The 20,749-nt window shown below is 45.9% G+C and overlaps 1 protein-coding gene across 1 annotated transcript in view; it reads left to right on the top strand.

Annotated features, from left to right (window-relative positions):
* The window catches only part of COL17A1 (collagen type XVII alpha 1 chain), an 87,783-nt gene that overhangs the window by 37,891 nt on the left and 29,143 nt on the right, over positions 1 to 20,749 (top strand). The window contains exons 7-17 of the mRNA XM_029932525.1: positions 4,773 to 4,835; positions 6,935 to 6,979; positions 8,374 to 8,478; positions 9,444 to 9,575; positions 11,990 to 12,037; positions 13,151 to 13,186; positions 14,268 to 14,315; positions 15,972 to 16,115; positions 18,153 to 18,311; positions 18,894 to 18,965; positions 20,063 to 20,134. Coding sequence (XP_029788385.1) covers positions 4,773 to 4,835; positions 6,935 to 6,979; positions 8,374 to 8,478; positions 9,444 to 9,575; positions 11,990 to 12,037; positions 13,151 to 13,186; positions 14,268 to 14,315; positions 15,972 to 16,115; positions 18,153 to 18,311; positions 18,894 to 18,965; positions 20,063 to 20,134 — 924 coding nt within the window. The remainder of the gene's footprint in view (positions 1 to 4,772; positions 4,836 to 6,934; positions 6,980 to 8,373; positions 8,479 to 9,443; positions 9,576 to 11,989; positions 12,038 to 13,150; positions 13,187 to 14,267; positions 14,316 to 15,971; positions 16,116 to 18,152; positions 18,312 to 18,893; positions 18,966 to 20,062; positions 20,135 to 20,749) is intronic.

Genomic DNA, 20,749 nt, shown 5'->3' with positions numbered 1-20,749 from the left:
TCCTTTCTTCTGGGACTTTGGTCTGACCTTTGCTATTTAGACCACAAGTGTTTGTTGGGAGAGAATCAGAGCAAGTTGTTAAGGTTCAAGGGTTGTGCCTGAAGTGATTAACTGGTCACAAATGGTTACTTTGGTTTCTGCATTCTGCTCAGGGCAGGTCTTTTAAAGGAAAGAGAAGAAATATTCATCAATGGGAAGGAGGAGGGAAAGGCCAGTTTAGATAACTTGGGCCCTAGTGGCTAGTTTGTTTTTTCTTCTTTGGTTATTTTCAGTATTGTAAAATGGCTGTGTTAAGTTGTTTTTTTTAGGTTATGACAGAGTTGATAATTCCTTCAATCTCAATCTCTCACTCTCTCACTCTCCCAGTATCTCTGTTTCCTTCTCTTCCCTCGACAGCAGACAACAGCTCAGAGGGGAAGTTAAAAAGATTAGGTAAGTGGGGGCTTCTAGAAGCAGCCCCTCAGTTCTGAGAGCATAGGTGCTGGCAGTGGGCCTCTGCGCAGGCAGGTTCCGATTAAACTCATGAGTATGGATGGGCATTGTTGTTTATCACACTTTCAAAATATTACTGCCTCTAATCTAAAGGAAAGTGTGATATCTGAAATGATATGATTAATCCAGGAATTTCCTGGTGTCAAACATAGAACAAGAAAAAAAAAAGAAAATTGTGTCTATGCACACACTTTAACTGCCCCTTCCCCCAAATCATTTTGGTGTGAGAATTTGCCAACTTCAGAATCTCACTGGACTGCACTAACTTCTCAATGACAAGTGCCACTTTGCTTTTTGAAGTTAGGCAAACCCTCTGGCACATCCCTTCCTTTGAGTAGCAAATAGTTGAATTTGTTAATGTCCATAAAATACAGTGCGATTTTTAAAAGACAGCTCTTTGAAAATCAGAACGGTATCTCCTCACCCCTGTCTGCTCTCTCTTGGAGTTCAGTCACAGATCTAAGTCAGAACTAGACCAGAGGGGACATCCAGCTCCTGATGGACGCCCCTCAGAGAATCAGAGGGTCCAGCTATACTCTGAGCCCCTTCAAATACCCACACAAATCTGATCAGAGCTTACACGGGGGGCAGTTAAAGAGTCTTGCTTCAAGCGTGGATCGAAACTCAGATTCATGAAACTGAACTAACCTCATCCTTAGATTATGCCTCGCCAGAAGGAGCCTATGTCTATGTGGTTTGGGGCTCTTCTGCTATTGTTAACGGTAGCAGGCCTTAACGAAACACGGCTGTGAACAAGCAGCATAATCACAAAGCTGGTGCCCAAACTCCCCTCCGTTTCAAGTTCTGAAAATCAAGGATGCCAAATATAGCAAGGGAGCACACCCATTGCTGAGATGTTGCAAGACAAAAACCTCTGAGACCATCAACCCTAAGGCATTGGTTTTCCTGGCTGTCATGCTGCTTGCTTCATCTGTGCCAACAGATCAGAGCTAGTGGATGGTTTTCTCACACTTGGACCATTTTGTTGGTTTGTTTTAAAATTTGCAGTGTTCAGAGATTGGAGTAATAGAAGCTGTAAAAATTACTTGCAATTCCTTAACAGACTATAGGAAGATTAGGTCCTAAAATAAGAGCACTTAGCTTCTCTGTTCCCTTCCTTATTAAAGACCAAGTGTCTCATGGCTCAGCAGAGTAAGGTCAGTGTGATAGCTCACCACCCCTAACGGTGGTTTGTCCTGGTGTGTGCCGGTGTTTCTCCATGTCATCCTCGGAATAGTTTAAGGCGAACATGATATTTAAGTGAAATGGAAAGAAAAGAAAATTCAAAGAGTAGAAAAAAGATTTTGAATTGTGTTTTCCTCCATAAGAAAATGTCATGGGATCTTTTTGTTTGTTTTTTACATCTTCAAAAGATCATTAACTACGACATGATCACGAAGCAGCCCCTTAGAACTATGGATGGAAATTAGCATAGTTTTGGAATTGAGAACCTAGTGATCTGCCTTTCCTTGATTCTAGTGAAATGGTCTAAACATCAAAGAAGTTAAAATTAAGGAGTTAAAAATTATGTGACTTGACAGTGCTTCCATTAAGTAGTGTTTTGGGAGGAAAGCACAGTGGGTGAGAAGACCTGGGAGAGGCAGGCTCCGCACGTGCCTGGGCCTGTCGGTCTCCTTTCCCTAATGTTGCACTTCTTAAAACTATCCACACTGAAAACGCTTTACAAGGAAGTCCTGTGGGAATGCCGTGGGTCCCATGGGACTATCCCAGGCAAGGTTTGTGCCTCGACCCATCACAACTCACCTAAAAAAAAGTTTGTCTTAAGTTTTTAGTCTAAAGGAATCTGCCTCTTGGCACATCCCTGCCACTTCAGACTAGACGTCTGGGAGACAGTCATTAGAACTGCATCCTGTGAATTCCAGACCTAAGAAATCATTCTCTGTGGCCATGGGACCCAGCCATTTGAGGGGCTTCAGGCCAAGAGAGAGGCGGGGTCCATCCACCTGCACCCACCTTGGGCACATTCTCTACCAGAGTCCCTTCTAGTAAGGATCCCCCAGGTCCTGGAGGAGGGTATCTGATTTCTTAGAAGGTGATCTCCTTGTCCCCTTCGGGAGCTGCGGAACGCTTTACATTTTGCAGCACATCTCAAGGCTCCATCTTGGAAACTTAATAAAAAGATAAGAGTGCCCGGGAAAGTGGGTTATTTTTCTGGATACAGAAAGAACAACAAAACACTCCCTGGGGCTGCTGCCTGGACACTGAGACCCTGATCAATTGGAGCTATCATTAGTCTGCCTTGACGGCTACAAATAAAATAAACCCAGCCAACCCAAATGAATAGTTGCTGACAGCAGCTTTCTTTAACAGATCAAAATAAGCAATAACTTGCAGGAAGTACAAGCTTCCCTTGATTATTACAATTAGTTCCTTGCAGGATAACATTTCATATCAATTCAGGTGCTCTCTACTGGCAGCCAGGTGCATTTAAATGTTTAATCTCCAAAATGTCTCCTAGTCTGCAGGTAATGCCCAATTAAAAAAAAAAAGAAAGAAAAGAAAAGAAAAAGATGGAGAGGGCATCAGAGGCACCAAAGGCAATTACTGCTTAAATAAAAGATTTCACAGACAATGTCTGGGTACATGTAGGTTTGCATGACAATAGTCATACAAGCTATAGCCAGAATGCAAACACAGACACAGCCTTCTAGTGACGCTGGTCTCCTTTGTGAAATTGTTTAGGGAACCCCTCCTTTATGGCTCTAGGAAACATACCTGCAAACACTTTCTGTGGCTTCTCAAATCCAGCCAGCAATTTTTCCATGATGCCTCATTCCTTGCCTAGAGCTCCATTTAAGAAACTCCAATGAGCAAGAAGTTGGCACATTCACCCAGGCCCTGAAGCTACCTGTGCTCATCTTGGTTCATTGCACAAGGTAGCTGAGCAGTTGGTCTCCTTCTTGTGGTCTTGGCTTTCAGCAGGGAAGTCACCCAGGCCTGCATTATGATGTTCATGGGCCCTAGATGCTTATTCTTTTGTGGACCCCTTCCTCCATTAAAAACAAAAAACAAATAAAAAAGAAATTAAAAACCCACAAAGCTTTAAAAGTTATATTTTATAACTGCATTGAAAGACTATAAACCAGGTTGGATTGTGTTCATTTCTCCTTCTGATTTTTAAAAAGAAATTAAAACCCTTTTGTACATTGCTAAAAGTATGATAGGATTGGGCACTCTGTCTTCTATGCCTAATGGATAAGTTGACTCTAAAGTCACCAGGCAAGTAAAAAAGACTGAAAGGAGAAATCTTCAAGCAAGGGGCACCTTGGGCAGAAGAGGTTTGCCAAGAATTCTAGAATCCAATTTGAACTGCATCCAAAAGAGGAAGGGAAGGTTAGGCGGAGGAGAGAGAACCACAGGAAAAGGGATTTCAAGTCCTCCCGGAACATGGGACTGGAATCAGCAACAAGAACCCAGGAGGGTGGGGAACCCTGCCGTGCTCCTGTGTGTTTAACCTGAACCCCCACCCCAGCGTCTTGCTGTCGGTTGGCCTCAGTCTATCTGTTTCAGGACACAGTGGACAAGACCTCAATGATTTTCCCTTCCAGAAGCAGTGAGTGAAGAGGCAACAATAGATAACACACAGATATGTCTTTTCCTAAGTATTTTGATAGATTTTACATATTTTCTTCATATATTTTTCCTACTCATGTCTGCAAATAACCATCATGGGGCTAGCTTGTTATGATGGGAAAGTTTCATAATGTGAAAAGTATTAAATTCCATACAAGTACCAATGATAACAATGATTTTCCTCCCTAATTTAAATCCACCAAATATCATTCTCCCATCTAAACTCTAATTAATGAAGCCTGAATGTCTTCTAGAGTTCCAAGAGAACACTGAATGTTGTGGGAGACATCAAAGTGAGTTTGTTAAAAGCACCAAGTGCCTTGACTGATGTCCTTCAGCTATTTGTTTGGCAAAAAATGGAGGTTTAATAGTCAAAGGTCAGGACACCATATCTTCCATGTAATCCCTTTAATGCTCATCAGGGGACAGCCTGGTCCATGAGATCCTGAAAAATAAGTTCTCCACACAAAAGAATAGGATCCAAAGTGGAACTATTAAATTATTCTTTCTTACAACTGAATCAAGAAGTGGAAATGACTTGTAAAAAAAATATGTACAAGAAAGAATTATGCCTTGAATTCTAGGGATCAAGTGTTTTTAGTTCTCAGCACGCATACTAGGGACCTATGCTTCCTAAGAGTGATGGTCAGAGTCATGGCTGATCATGGTTTCTGGCTTTTCTGCAGGTGGTTATGGTATGGATGTAACCAAGAAAAATAAGCGAGATGGTACCGAAGTCACCGAAAGAAGTAAGAGCACAATATATTGCCATTATGAAAGTAATAAAAAAATTGGAAAGAATAAATAACTCATTCCTAATTCCATCATAACTTCTGTATCATTTCTAAATTGTTTATTTTTAGTTTTTCTTGTTTTTATTTTTGCTTTTTTGTCAATGTATCATTTAAAATGTTTCCTAGGTAGACTCTATTCCTTACCATAAGATGGCTTTTGTTGATTTTTATTTCAACATAATCTGTGTTCTGCTTTTTTTCAAAAATGAAAATTACCATTTTGATATACAGTTTTCATAATTAGCATTTTCCATAGCTGTATAATATTCTGTTGAATGAATTTGCCACAAGTTATTTAACCGTTTCTTTATTTAGAATACAGGGCAATAGAAATCCAAAAGAATAATATCCTAGTTACTGCAGGGACAGAGTTAGAGTAACACCAGTGTCACAGTTGCAATCTACACTGAAATTGAAAACAGACACATTTCTTTTGTGAAACTGCCCAAATGATAAATTCAGAGACCTTTAAACTGTCCCCTAAACAGTTCTAACTCTCTCATTTATCCTGTGACTTTCATATATCTCTAATAAAAATATTCTGGCTTCACAGACTTGGAACTTCAGGTTAAGAAATAATTTATTTTTATGTGTCCAAGAATCCCAAAGGTACACATAAAGAGAGGTTTAGTGAAAGTGCAAGGACTATTATTCACATCAAGTCTAAAAAACCATTTCCTGTTATGCATGGAATGCAGTTCCTGCTAGGACAAGAAATCAATTAGGAAAATACAAGTGTGAAGAAGGAAGGGGGTGGGGGCAGTAAGACTGGTGTGGGATGGGGCACTAGCCAGCAGGACAGCTTAAACTGGCACAAAGAATCCTCCAGCTTTTCCCCTTTCACCACCTCTACCCGACATGCACACACACATGCACGCCACGTACACACATATATACCCGGGCATGTGCACACATGTACACACAGGAACACACCCCAGAAGTGTGCTGTTAAAGACCAGTGACCTCAGCTAGACCGGTGTTCCTTTATATCCCACACAGAGGGAGGTGGCGGTGCCATCACCATCAGTGAACAACATTGGTGTGGCTTTGGTTCTAGGAATCCACCTACCTCCCCATGTTGCTGCAGGGGGGAGATTCAGAAAGACAACAGGTCTTCTAACTGGTGTTTAAGACATACTGGAAGGTGGGCCGCCTGAGTGGCTCAGTCGATTCAGCGTCTGACTCCTGATTTCTGCTGGGGTCGTGGTCTCCTGAGTTCAAGCCCTGCATGTGGCTCTGCACTGACACTATGGAGCCTGCTTGGGATTTTCTGTCTCCCTCCCTCTCTGCGCCTCTCCCTTCTCACTCTCTCTCTCTCCTCTCAAAAAACAAACAAAAACATACTGGAAGCTTTTGTTACCTCCATAGACTCACCATCACTTGGAATCTAGAGAAACTCAATTTGGGGATGCAAAGGGACTAGTTTTCAAGTCTGTCTTTGATGTTCATCTGTCCCCGATTTCACCCAGCACAAAGTATGACTTACTGACCCCACCTTCCTACATACACCTCCTTATACTCAGGGAAGGCCCTGAAGATTTTAGAATGAATTATGACCATGAGACACCCCCAACTGATAAAGAAGTACAAAATAATTATCCACTTCACAGTGAAATCATCCAGAACGGTGCATTGGCCCCAGCCGGATGGGGTGACCATATGGAAAGGGCAGTGCAGACATGGAGTGTGACTTGACACACTTCTGAGTGACTTGAGGCCCTGGTCCTCCTTTAAAGGTGAATCCAGGCCTGGACTGGATCTCATTGTTAAATGAGAGACATAGATGCCGAGGTAAGTCATCCTTCAAACCAGAGGGTAACTACTTTTGGTTCCAAAAAGATATAAACTAATTTTCCAGGTACATTAAACCTCATTGTTATTGCACGTATTTTGACATACCATGGGTCAGATCACGTACCTTAAAGCACAAGTATACAAAAATCTATGTTGAACCTAATATAAGATGCTGAGCCTATGAGAGTTGTTAGACCTTGCCAAAATACAGGAAATTCAGTGCGTTATATAAGATCTTACCTTTTCATTGTCTTTTCTAGTTATCACGGAAACAGTAACTACAAGACTCACATCCTTACCACCAAGTAAGTGACTGTCGAGAGTTTTCTTCTCAGTAATGCATGCATGAAGGACTCCACATGTAACCTTTTCCATAGGCACCTACTCTTCAGATGAGCAAATCCAAAAGATCTGAAATCTCTTTTTTAACAGCTGTATTGACATTAATTTATGTACCACCAAACCCACCAGTTTGAAGTATATAATTCAATGGTTGTTAGTATTGTTAACATTAGAAATAAAACTTCCACTTTACCAGCAACGTATGTTTATTTGGGAATAACTGAGAATCACAACCTAGAACAAACTAAGGCAGAACCATAAGCAAGTCCAACAAACAAAGGAAAGGAACATTATTTTATGGAGAAGAAGGAAGAAGCTGGGAGGTATTGTTTTAAATGAAAGTCCACTGGAGAAAAGCAAGAGTTCAGGGTGATGGTTGGTTTCTTATTGGCTGAGTTGCAGGCATAGCAGGTTTCCTGTAGGAGATGGAACTACTTCTTCCCAGTTGGGACCTGTAATTGATGATTCTTTCCCTCTGAGAATTCTTCAGGGGGGTCTGTAATTGACAGTGCTTCCTGAAATTGGCATTAAGTGGCATGGTTCCCCCTTCCAGCCTCCTCTTAGCATCAATTCACTTTAGTGTGTTTCCTTTTGTTAATTTTCTCAGTATATTTAGAGTTGTGCAGGCATTGCAACAATCTAATTTTAGAAGATTCCATCATCCCAAAAGGACACTTCCTTCCCCTCTCCCCAGCTCCTGAGAACCACAAGTCTACTCTCTGTATAGATTTGCCTTATCTGGACACTGGTGTCAGAAACCTTATCCAGCCTGAGCACAGGGTGGGAGGAGGGAACTACCCACCAGTCAGGCTTCGGAGTCCACTTTTTTCCTGAGGAGGGCTTCAGGTTTAGTGGATTCTGTAATGGAGATGCAGCCCTAAAGCTGCCCCTGCTTCCCAGGAAGCCTCGCTCACAGAGGATAGGGACGAGAGGCCAGAGTACGATGGGCTGTCACATGGAACACCAGCAACGCAGAGCTGTCACTCACTCTTTCAGCGAGTCTAGTGGCTGGCATGTCTGTGGCACTGACCAGGCAGTTTCAAAAAAGCAAGTCCAGCCCATGTCCTGGCCTCACAGAACTTTTCATCACTCAGCTGCCTTTTCTAATACTTAAATTTTCCTAATAAGCAACTTGCTATGCTCCGCCCAGAAGACTTTGCTTTTAAATTGGGTGGAATATTTGTTCTTGACACTTCTATCAAAAACAAACGATAGTATGGCAGCTTGCACCTGCAAAGGGACTGCAAAAGAAGAGGGTCATGGGTGATAAGCCAGGGATGGTCTCTGCAGCATAGGAGGAGGGGATCCCCTGGCCTGACCCCACCCATAAATCGTCACCTGTTTCTTGTTTCTGCAGAAGGGGGAACCAGCAATGGCTATGCTAAAACGGGCTCTCTTAGTGGAGGGAGTCGTCTGGAGAAACACAGCTTGACGCATGGCAGCAGTGGCTACATAAACTCAAGTAAGTGCCTGGGTGGGGAGGGTTGGGGGAGAACAGATGGACAGGGAGAGAGGGATGGTCACAACTGCTTGTTATCCATTCCAAATGCCCCAAATTGCTATGTAACTGACACATGTCCCAGCCAATGTGACACTTTCAAATCAGCCACATTCGAAGCCTACTTACAATGGGATCAATTTTCATTAAGTCCCCAATGTAAATAACAGTAATCAAGAATGCCTCATAGGGAGGTGGCTGTTTTCCCACTGAGTCACTCTCTTGAAGCCATTTCTTTTAGGGAGGGGTGTGCACGATGAGGGTTTACAATTTCAGTTAACAACAACAACAAAAGAAACTTAGGACCGGATTACTCTGTTATGGAATCTAGTGACATACAATCCCACACCGAGTTTCCACTGGGCAAGCATCCAACACAGGCCCATTGTTCCCAGTGAAACACTCTTTCACGGTAGCTGTCAAACTGAACAAAACAAAGCCAGGCAAAACAAAACAAAACAAAAAACCAAGTACATATTAACCCCTGAAGCCATTTAAATAGTCTTGGACTGACAGTGAAAATGAAGACCCAAAGACACACAAATAGCTAGGTTGACCAAGAGGAGTGGTCAAGGAACACTTCCAAGTCCGATTATACTCTGGTCCATCCAGTAGTGAGCTACAATTAAATACCACGTCTTGAGAAAAATCCTGCCAGAGCGTCTTGGCTGCCCTGTGTAACCACATCCACAGAGGGGCCCCGTGCCTTCCTGCCACGGTCAGCTGGGGAAGGGCAGTGGCAACGATTACATCTCCCATTTCTGAGTGGCCTTTGGAATGCCAAGGTGGACCCTTCTAGCAATGCTCTCCAAAAGTCCTCTGGGCTTCCATGGGGCCCTTCTTTATTCTGAGCAGCCTGAGTGTACTCAGTGTGACCACATGCCTGTCTGTTGGAGCACTGGGAGAGTTTACACTTTGCCTGATTGCAGGTGGAAGCACACGGGGCAATGCCTCCACCTCCAGTTACAGGAGGGCTCACTCCCCTGCCTCCACGCTGCCCAACTCACCAGGCTCCACGTTTGAGAGGAAGACTCACATCAGCCGCCATGGAACATACGAAGGTATGGGTCCCACAGATTTTACTGCCCTCCACGCTGCCCTCTTCCCCAGATAACCTCCCTCGTCCTCTGAGGATGGAATTATGGGCCCCCCCATTTCCCTGTTTCTGCCACCTCCTTTCTCTTCACTCTTCTTTCATTTCTTTCACAGACTCATGCTTAGAGAGTTCATTGATTTACCCACCCCCTCATTCATTCCTCCGTTTAGAATTTTATCACATATCTACCATGTGTTTAACGCCATGTGGAATGTTTTAGTGGACGCACTAGGGGCCAAGGGCAGGCTGCCCCAAGATGGGCCACTTTGCCATGAACAGTATTTTGAGTTAAAAGCAATCAAAACCCAGTAGATTCAGGAAAAGCTGAACTCAGCCTTGTACCTCCTCCTCAAGTGCTTGCTTGTACCAAGAAGAGAGCTATTAATAGAAACTCCTCTACATAAGAAACTTACCTACGTAATAAAGCAATCTTTGTTTTCCGACCATCTCCTCTCACCTTCCTGCTAAAGGTCTTTTTCCCCTTTGTATCCTCAAGCCCCTACCCCTCTCAGTTCATTTGAGCATCATGTTGCCTGTCTCTGGAATTTCCATGTCTGTGTGGATTCAGAAGCTAAATTTGATTTTTCTCCTGTTAACCTGTCTCATGTCAGTTTGCTTCTTGCTGGAAGGATCTTGAAGGGTAGAGGAAATTCTTCTCCCCACTGATACTGAAATGAGTTAGATGTGGACCTTGTCTTCAAGTTGCCTGTAGTCTCCTAGATAAGCTAAGATGATAAATAAAAACTGTGATGTAAAGTAGAAGGGGATGATGGTTTCCAGCTGAGTCTTCAGGGAAGCCTCTCTGTGAAGGTAGCATCTGAGCTGGGCCTTCATGGTGTGTGTTGTGTGACGCTGGCGGAGAGGTGGTCGCTCCAGCCTGCAGGGGCTGCACACAGGCAGCAAGCAGGGCTCACTGGTGGTGCCAACGTGAAGAGAGTTGGAGGGGCTCCGATTCAGGGCTGTCCTATGACATTTGGGTGCTCTTCTGTCACAGTAAGAAGCCCCTGGGATTTTTGAGTAGAAAAGTCCATCATCTTTGAGGTCCAAGACTAGAACTCTGGAAGCCATGTGCAGGAAGAATGGGGAGGAAAGAGGCAGAACGTGGTGACAAGTTAGAAGGTGCTCCACAGTCAAAGGGAAAACTTGGCTAGGAATTGGGCAGCGGCGTTGGGAAAGGAAAAGAGGAACAGCAGGGGAGAGGTATTACAGAGACAATTGATGTTTGACAACGGTTAAGTACTAGAGGAGAGGGCGGAGAAAGTCAGTGCCGCTGAGACTGAAGCGCAGGTGGTCCACGGTGGTGCCTGCGAGTTAAAGAGGGCAACCAGGTGGAGTTCCCCACGCTGAGGAGCTCAGGATGCTTCCTGAATTGGAGCTGTCGCCCAGCCCAGCGGGGCTGCAGAGCAGGGAGAGGAGGGGAGGGGGGCGCCGTGCAGGACCTGAGCTCAGGGAGAAGTCAGGCAGGATACCCAGCTTGTAGGCATTTATTAAGAGGTGTTAGTTAGTAGAAGATGGAAAACTCAGGAACTGGCCAAGGAAAGGAGCATGAAAGCAGAAAGGGACAAAGAAAGATAACATTTAGGATGAAAGGGAACAAAGAGCCAGAGGACACAGGAGGAGGAAGCGTCTGCGGGGCCAGGGAGAGCAGGACCAGGCAAAGACACGGAAGTGCTCAGAGGCGGGAGGGAGACGTGCCTGGTCATCTGCAGAAGCAGGTTTGGGGGGAAACAGACAAGCCATGCAGCAAGTGGCTCTAATAGTGAATGGAGATGGGTGGTGGTGGTGGAGAAGTAGGATTGAGGGTGTGGATTCCCCAGTATGTGAGTTAAGACCCAGAGCTGCCAGGGGTTATGGTGGAGATGGGAGTGGGGGCCAAAATCCAGGCGAGGCATGGGGACACCACAGCGCTTTGTGATGTTAGGCCTTTCTGGGGGCTGGCACCCTCATAACAGGGTCCACATTTGGGCCTGCCCTCACAAGGTCAGTGACACTCTTCATGCTGACAGCATATTTATATGGCCAGGGACAGGTTACCTGCACCAACACTGGTATAGGGTACACTCAGTCAAGGATGTAAAAACAAAAAAATGAAAACGTCCTGCTTTCCTTTGTTCTAACCCTTCACCACCTGAAGTAGATCAGTGGTCACAGTGAAATGCCCCAGCTGAGGCCCGGAGGCGTGTCCTGTATCCACAGCAACAGAGGCACCTGGGCAGGGAGTTTTAGTGGAGGGTGCCTAGCGCACCTTCTCCCCTGGGCAGCTCTGGGCTGGCCGGCCATGTGTGTGCTGAGTGTCCTCTGGGTGGACTGGCCAACTGTGCTGAGTGTGTCCTCTGGGCGGACGCGGCCGGGTGTGCTGAGTGTGTTCTTACCCTGCAGGGAGCTCCAGCGGCAACTCTTCTCCGGAGTACCCTCGGAAGGAATTTGGTATGTCTTTTCCTTACTTTCTAAACAAACGGTCAAATGAGGCATCAGAGAAATGCCTGGGAGTCAAATGGATTCTTCTAAAGGAGTTTGAGCCCTTGCTCCCTTACCCTGAAGCGTCTTAAGGTGACTGTCCTTCACATTAACTTGCTGGCATTCGCCTTTGCTCCCGACACTACTGAAGTGGCAAGTTACTCACACAAGGCTCAGGCCTGGACAGAGAAGTCCCTAAGGCCAAGCAACAATTACAGGACTTTTCCTTCCACAGGACACACAGAGACCTCCCAGCAAAGAGGAGCAGGGGTTTGAATGCACAAACATCAAACATCCCAGCACCTCCACCATGGCTGGCTGCAAAGGGAAACACTTTATGCCAAGTGAAACCCAAGACTGTATCTTCATTTGGCCATAAGGTTTTTGTCCGTGGTCTTGGGTTCTCACTGTGCATATGAATTGATATGAACATTGTACAGTGATTATACTTCTATTTATTTGCTTATAGAAGGAAGTCGAAGGCAGTCTCAACAAAAGCTAAAGGAAAGATATGGCTGTTTTTTGGATATGTTTGATCAGAGTAGACAGCCAGCCCCAACGACCTTGCTTCCAAATGATTACCTCAGTTAATACTCTAAGTGAGAGCTAATCTAACATTCATTTATCTATCACCCTGAATGCATTGGAGCCTTGCAGAACTTTCTCTGCCCTTTGGCTCTGTGGTCATCGTTTATTAAGCATCTGCCATCGACCCCAGGTAGTTGGGTTCACTGTGGGGCCAGTGATTGAAGTAGAAGAGCCAGGTAAAGGCCTCCACACGGACTGATGTGTTCAGTCATTTCGTCCTGAAACAGAGCTGCCAGCTCAGCTTCCAGGTGGGAGCACCAAGTAGGAAGTGGGGTGCACAGGACTTGAGCTCAGGGAAGGGCAGGATACTCAGCTTGGAGTCCTTTGCAAAAACACATTAGTAGGAATATAGAGAAAGGCTCCTATCTGGATATAAATGCACAATGAAAACTATCTCTTCCCCACCTCCCACTCAAATAGACCTACTTCCAGGTGAAAATTATTTAGTATGCCACCTCTTATATATGCCTACGATTACTTGTCTTTGTTTCTCAGCATCTTCTTCAACCAGAGGAAGGAGCCAAACACGAGGTGAGCTCTCTTGCTGGGTTCATTTCACTTCTACATCAAGTTTTTTTTCTGAGCATCTAACATGTGCATCCAGCCTTGAGCCAGAAACTGTAAGAAGGGGAGAAGAGTAAATAAGACGTGGTTTCTGCGTTCAAAGAGCTAACAGCATCCTGGTATCATTTGCCGGTCCCCTCAGGATGGGAAGGGTAGAGTCTGGTGGTGACTTAACATGCACATGGAAGCAATGCTAAAATCACATGGTAGCTAGTGGGGGAGCAGTTTATCTTGTGTAGATTAGCTGAAGATGCTGGCCCCACACCTGGTTTCACCTGTAGTCTCCTGGCTGACTAACTAGAGCTGTGGTAATTACCTTTATGCATCGAGAAATGAGCAAAAGCCCTTCTTTTTCAAACTATTCCAAGGCACAGAGTTTTGCACTCTCCACGTCTGCCCATGGATAAGGCTCTAGGAGGGAAGTGTGGTCATGGGGAAAGCTGCCCTGGACGAAGCTGGCGAGGGTGAGGAGGAGTGGCGTGTCAGGGCCATGCTGAAGGCAGATCTCAGGGGCTGCGGTAGCTCTCACCGATCAGTCTAGATTTCACAGGTGCCTTTTTGCATCAGTAACTCGAAATTTAGGAGCTTACCAACTACAACTTTAGGCTAATAGTTGCAAGATGTCAATGGCCCACCTGAAGCTAACTAATAATGTGAAAGCATTACCTGCACAGAGGAGGCCAAAGTGGCTAAGTAAACAGTATCAGTTTTAGAAGTCTCTCATGACTCAGAGATCCAGGATGCAGGAGAGCAGCCTGGTTCAGGCAGTTGGGAAACAGGCACTGGGAAGGAGGTTGGTCAAGGCTGATGGTGTTGGAGCCAGCGGCTCAGCCTGCGATTTCACCGAGGTGTCTCCAGGTGCTGGGGGGGTACAGTGGTCAGGTTGGGATGTGGGAGAGGACCTCTCTTGTACATAGCACTCATTCTGGGCACAGGTAGGCCTCTTGTTCCCAGGACACAGCCCAGCATTTTTTCTGTTGCTCAGAGCTCAGGGTCAGGCACTGTGATCCAAAATCTTTCATTCACCCCCTATCTCTTCCCTTGACAGAGAGTGAAATCCGAGTTCGACTACAGAGTGCATCCCCATCTACCCGATGTAAGTGGTCACTGTCTGTCTGAAAATGAAGGATCCAGGAATCCAGGGTCACCAGCGTGTGTGTGTGCATGTGTGTGTGTGTGTGTGTTCAATCATAAAATGTCTTGAAGGGCCTTCTGTGAGAAGGACCCTTGGTGAGGGGGGTCAGGAGCTGAGTAAGTCCCATTCCTTGCTGCTAATACGAAGATTGTAAACCAATGAACCATGACATCTTCGGGAGCTGAAGGAACCGGGACTCAAAGAAGGCTTCCTGGGGTTGTGTCCCTTGAAGGGAGACTGAAGGGTGGGTCATTTAGGCTCTGTGGGATCAGCTGACATGAAACATTTGAGGAACATACACTCACACACTGGAGGAATGTTCAGTGTGGCCAAAGGCAAAGGAGTAGGAAGGGACCTGAAAGAATACTTAAGATTGGAGAAGAGTTTGAAGCAAGTCCAGTATGAGAATTCGAACTTTATTTCAAATGTCAGGGATTCCCTAGTCTCTGTTGGCTATGTTCAACTCCCTGTTGTTCTTGTCAGAGGTTATTTGACATTTTGAAAAGAGCCCAACCAATAGGGTGAGAGCCAAGTACAAAAAGTCGGAGGAGAAAGCCAGGTCGTTTGGCCCAGGAATGAGAGATTGGGGCTGGCCCCAAGAGCTCAGGGCCTTGTGCCATCGGATCTGAGGCCATCTCAGGCTCTCTCACCAGAGTCCCTCTGTGTTTGGAGGGGCTTGGAGCTTTCATGGAAGGGGGTGCCCTGGGCAGTCCTCCAGGACATGTTGTCTGCAGACCTCTGTCTCTCTCTTTTTTTTTTTTTTTTTTAAATGTTTTTTATTTTTGAGAGAGAAACAGAACATGAGCAGGGGAGGGTCAGAGAGAGAAGGAGACACAGAATCTGAAGACAGGCTCTAGGCTCTAAGCTAGCAGTCAGCATAGAGCCCAATGAGGGGCTCGAACCCACAAGCCACAAGATCATGACCTGAGCTGAAGTCGGACACTTAACTGAGCCACCCACGTGCCCCCAGACCTGTCTGACTCTTACATGCTGCCCTCCTATGATGCCTCCCTTGTCTCCTATTTGCCATGTTGGGAGGCACAGGGAGCTAGCACCTCTAGGTGACCTAGCTACAAATAATAGTGGCCAAATGGACGCTGAACTCAAACAAAAGCAGCATAATGTTTAAGGGTTATGAGCCACAAAATCCTTTTGACACTCCAGAGCATACAAGGTCGGGGATCTGATATTTAACATTTCCTGGCAGGTGGGGGGCGGGGATGATGAGACCACTGTTAAACCATTTGTTTCAAGGGATCTGGTTCTTTCACTGTCCTGGGTATAAATCCCCTGGACCCCTAAACTAGAATGACTGGGCCTTAACAGCCACAGAATTATCCCTGCACTGTCTGATGAGGTCTAATCAGGAAGTACTTACCAAGAATCTCCCTGTGGAGGCCATATATTTATGAGGCCATTAATACTACAAAGTGCCAGGTTGATAAGTGCTATTAATCGACAAAATACAGAAATTACAAGGCTGACCAAAAATGTCCCAGAGTGTGAAGCTGAAGTCATTTCCCTACCTCATTCAGAATGCTGTCTATGTTCTTCCCATTGTAGCTGGACTCAGGAAGAATCCTGAGCCTAATGGGAAATTGGGGGATTATTTTACAGGGACGGAATTGGATGATGTTAAGCGTTTGCTCAAGGGGAGCCGATCAGCAAGCGTGAGCCCCACACGAAATTCCTCCAATACACTTCCCATCCCCAAGAAAGGCACGGTAGAGACTAAAACGGTGACAGCAAGCTCGCAGTCAGGTAAGCCCCATGGCTCTGGCTTCCATGGAGGGAAGGGAATGAGGTGGCCTGGAATTCAGCTGGCCCCAGCAGGCCTCCCAGGTCATGGAAGAGACTTGGCAGAGTCTCTTCACTGAGCATCTGCTCTTCGTGCTGTGTGAGCATGTGGGCTGCACCTGTCTGGTCCGCCATCCCACGAGTGTGTAGTTGGGCTCTCAATCCTAGAAATTCTCTCCCAGGACATTCTTGACATCTCTTGGGAATGTGCTGGCCAGGTTCCCTGAATGAAGACTACTGGGGACAACTGTATTTTCATTCAGGGAATGTTTATTATGTGCGTCCTCTCTGCTAAGTAGCAGGCACTGAGGAGAAACAAGGAATAGGAGAGAGACGGCCACTCGTGGAGGTGATGGTCTCTGGGAGAAGTCAAACATAACCAGGAGGTCGTAGTCACATAGAATGAATGTGGTTGAGCACTCCTAGATCACATGCCTACCAAGTGCAAGGCAGCTTCTTTGGGAGGCAAAAAGATGAATAAGCAGATCCTTGGAGGAAGAGGAGGAGAGTGCCCATTCTGCTATGATGTGAAGCATTCTGTCCTTTACTCCTGGGGAAAAAAAAAAACCTTGAGATTGTGATATTTCTCTTATTTTTAAAAATAAAACCAAACCTCAGGGCAGGTTTTATGACCTGCATGGCTAGTTCCCCCTTTCTAGCAAAGACGCAGAATTGGGTTCAGATTTGAAGATACACCAAAGCCCCCTCTTGGGGGCAGAGTGCCCCTTGGGGCTTGTTGGCACATAGGAAGGTTTAAGGAACGTTTAACCAGAGAAGGCTGCCCTCTGTGCGGGACGGCCTCAGACCGGGGGCTTTGCTCTCCGCACTGCCTCGTGCCTGGAATTCTGATGGGATCTGAGGCTCCCTGGCATCGGTGGTGGAATCGGCCACAGATGATGTCCCCAGTGGTGGGGACAGCACACCGGGAGGTGGGGAGGGGATCTTGGAAAAATGGGCAGACCCCAGAGCAAAACTGACCTACTTCAAATTTCACCAAGAGCCAGCAAGAATTTTTTTTCTCTTCAAATTCTTATTTAAGTTCGAGTTAGTTAACATACAGTGTGATATTGGTTTCAGGAGTAGATTTCAGTGATCCGTCACTTACATACAACACCCAGTGCTCTCACAAGTGCCCTCCTTAATTGCCATGCCTGTCTAGCCCATCCTCCACCCATCTGCCTTCATCAACCCGCAGTTTGATCTCTATCGCTAAGAATCCCTTATGGTTTGTTTCCCTCTCCACCCACCCCATATGTTCATCAATTTTGTTCCTTAACTTCCATAGATGAGTGGAATCATATGGTATTTTTCTTCCTCTGACCAACTTATTTCACTTAGCAAAAATGTTGTTGCAAATGGCAAGATTTAATTTTTTTATGGCTGAGTAATATTCTTTCGTGTATATATACACCACTTCTTTATCCACCCATCAACTGATGGACACTTGGGCTGCTTCCATAATTTGGCTGTCATAGATAATGGTGCTATAAACATCAAGGGGCATGTATCCCTTTGAATTAGTATTTTTGCATTCTTTGGGTAAATACCTAGTAGTGCAATTGCTGGATTGGAGGGTAGTTCTATTTTCAACTTTGTGAGGAACCTCCACACTTTTTTCCAGAGTAGTTGCACCAGTTCACATTCCCACCAACAGTGCAAGAAGGTTCCCCTTTCTCCACATCCTCAGCAACACCTTTTGTTTCCTGTGTTGTTAATTTTAGCCATTCTGATGGGTGTGCAGTGGTATCTCATTATAGTTTTGATTTGTATTTCCCTGATGATGAGTGATGTTGAGCATCTTTTTATGTGTCTATTAATACAAGTGATCAAGATTTCACCAGCTCCAAAGTTTGGGATGAAAGTGGGCTGACCAATTTCCCTGGACTGAGGGAGGTCCTGGGACATGGGACCTTCAGGGCTAACCCCAAGAATGTGCTGGCAAACTGATCTGACTTGGCGCTGATTTGTCTCTCACTGGGGTGTGGGTGTACCTGTTTCCAGTGTCTGGCACCTATGATACAACCATCTTGGATGCCAACCTTCCCTCCCACATGTGGTCTTCCACCTTGCCGGCAGGGTCCTCCATGGGGACCTATCACAACAATGTGACCACCCAGAGCTCATCCCTCCTCAACACCAATGCCTATTCTGCAGGATCAGGTATGTGGTAGAGTGCACTTCCCCTCCCACCCCTGAATCCTTTGCACCTTTACCTGGAACTGAACAACCCCTCTGATGTTTACCTTCCATGAGGCTTCCTCTAGGGTCTTCTGTAGCCTAGCATCCCAAGATTTTCCCACTGAAACCCCAGCTCAATTCAGTCTCTAAGGTGTTTGTTTTGGTGGGTACCCTATAAAAAGGACTATATAGCACAGTGTATCAAAAAAAAATGTAATGGGAAAAAACATGAAAATGTGTATAAGGAACCTAGTTTCACTCCACATGGATTAACTGTGACCTTGAGAAAGTTGATTAACTTCTCTGGGTTTCAAATGCCTTTTCTGCAAAATGGTGACCCAGGGTCCACTCAAGGCCTGACCACCCTATGGCCATTCCTTGGCTATGACTCAAGGAACACACAGACAATTTGATTCTCAGCTGCAAGGCCCAAGATTTTCCTAAAACCATAAATTTAACAAAATAGAAAAATTTAACCCTGGCACTTCTTCTGGTGCCTCTATGGTTTCCCCTGCTCTGGATGTCCCTCTCACCAGCCTTCCTCCTCCTCCTCCTCCCCTGCAGTCTTCGGAGTCCCAAACAACATGGCGTCCTGTGCTCCCACACTGCAACCCGGGGTCAGCTCCTGCTCCTCAGGTCAGTGCTCACCAGCTTGCGTCACCTTTTTCAGAATGCTTGCTTAAAAAGTTAGTGATGCTTCCTACTGCTGAGGAAAACCGAATGATTTCCACCGAAGATGTCCTTTCTGCCTGTGAACGTGATGACTTTCCTCATTGCACATAGGATGCAGAAGCAGGGCCCAAGGGGTGCCTGCCCTCAGTCCTAGGTGGAGCTCAGCCCCCAAAGGGCAAGGCCTAAGGGAGGGGCCAGAGGTGTCACCTACCTTTGTCTTCTGTGCTGGTCTCTTTTCTTCGAGCTGTGGAGAAATGGAAGTAAAGAGGTTAAGTCTTAAGTCGGCACTCTGGACATTTTCAGGCGGAAAGTACTGTTATGTTAAAAGGATCTTTATTTTTTTTTTAATGATTATTTTATCTTGAGAGAGAGGCAGAGAGAGCAGAGGAGGGGCAGAGAGAGAAAAGAGAAAGAATCCCAAGCAGGCTCCCCACTGTTGGCGTGGAGCCCAACATGGGGCTCGCTCCCACAACCCTGGGATCATGACCTGAGCCAAAATCAAGAGTTGAACACCTAACTGAGTCACCCAGGCACTCCAGAAGGATCTTACTTTAGATCTTTTTATAAACACTGTAGTTCCTTGGGGGCTCATTGTCACTGCTTGGCTTCCATTGTAAACATATGACCATTTTTTTTAATGTTTTATTTATTTTTTGAAAGAGCATGAGCAGGGGAGGGGCAGAGAGAGAGGGAGAAAGAGAATCCCAAGCAGGCTCCGCCCTGTCAGTACAGAGCCCAATGCTGAGCTCCCCACCCCTGGGATATTTTTAAATACAGTGACACCTGTCAGACCCCCTGCAGATTACCGTTATTCAGCTATGTGGCCCTAATATATACTACCCAGTATATGGAACTGCTGGTAGCTTTTGGCCAATAGTGGGGGGTGGGGCATAAAGAGCTCATCGTGTCACTGGGAATGTGAGAACTGAGAAATCTGGGGAGTCTCCGTCCTGTGCAAAGATCTTCATCATGGAGGTGGTTTGGGGGGCTCCAGGAGCTGCCTCAAGTTAAGGGGCCCCCCCTCTCTACCTGCGCTTACCAGCTCTCCCTTCTTTTCACAGTGTTTGGCGTGCAGAACAACTTGGCCCCCAGCTCGTCCACCCTGTCCCATGGCGCGGCCACCACCTCCACAGGTCTGTAGCCAAGGTTTGGAGCTTAGGGTCTGGGAAGTAATGCCTCGTTGCAGCTGTAACTCAAAATATCCCTTTCCAACAACTGAATTAGAGGGACCAAAATGTCCCTAACAATCAATCAACCTTTCCCAACAAAGCAACAGCCCCCGCCTCCCAACCTAGAGATGCCAGCTTCAATCATTTGCTGGCTTGGACATGAGGGAAACCACAAAGGAGCCCATGCTCTGAAGTGTCATCTCTATATCCCTGTGTCTCAGTGCTGTTCCCGATAGTCCCCTGTCACTGTACATTGATCATCTAGTTGATTTTATGGTGTATCCTGTGCAAACCCCGAGAAGGGGAAGAGAAGAGGGGTGAACCTGAGACTTTGCCCTCGTCTTGTTTACGGTTTATTTGGAGGAGAAAGTCTAATGCACGTGAAGCAAGTGGGCGTCTATAAGACAACACGAATCCTGTTGTGCAGAGCAGGTGTTAGGACTTTCAAAGGGAAGGAGTCCTAGGAGAACTTAATGGAGGAGGTGGGATTTTGGAACAGTCCTAAAAAGAATGAGGATTAGACCAAAAAAGTGTCATCTGAATTCATTGCCACCCCTGTGGCTGGAGACCGTTGCCTTC

This window comes from Suricata suricatta, chromosome 2, assembly GCF_006229205.1.
Source record: "Suricata suricatta isolate VVHF042 chromosome 2, meerkat_22Aug2017_6uvM2_HiC, whole genome shotgun sequence".
NCBI classification, from domain to species: Eukaryota; Metazoa; Chordata; class Mammalia; order Carnivora; family Herpestidae; genus Suricata; species Suricata suricatta.
This window is presented reverse-complemented; position numbering and strand designations above follow the sequence as displayed.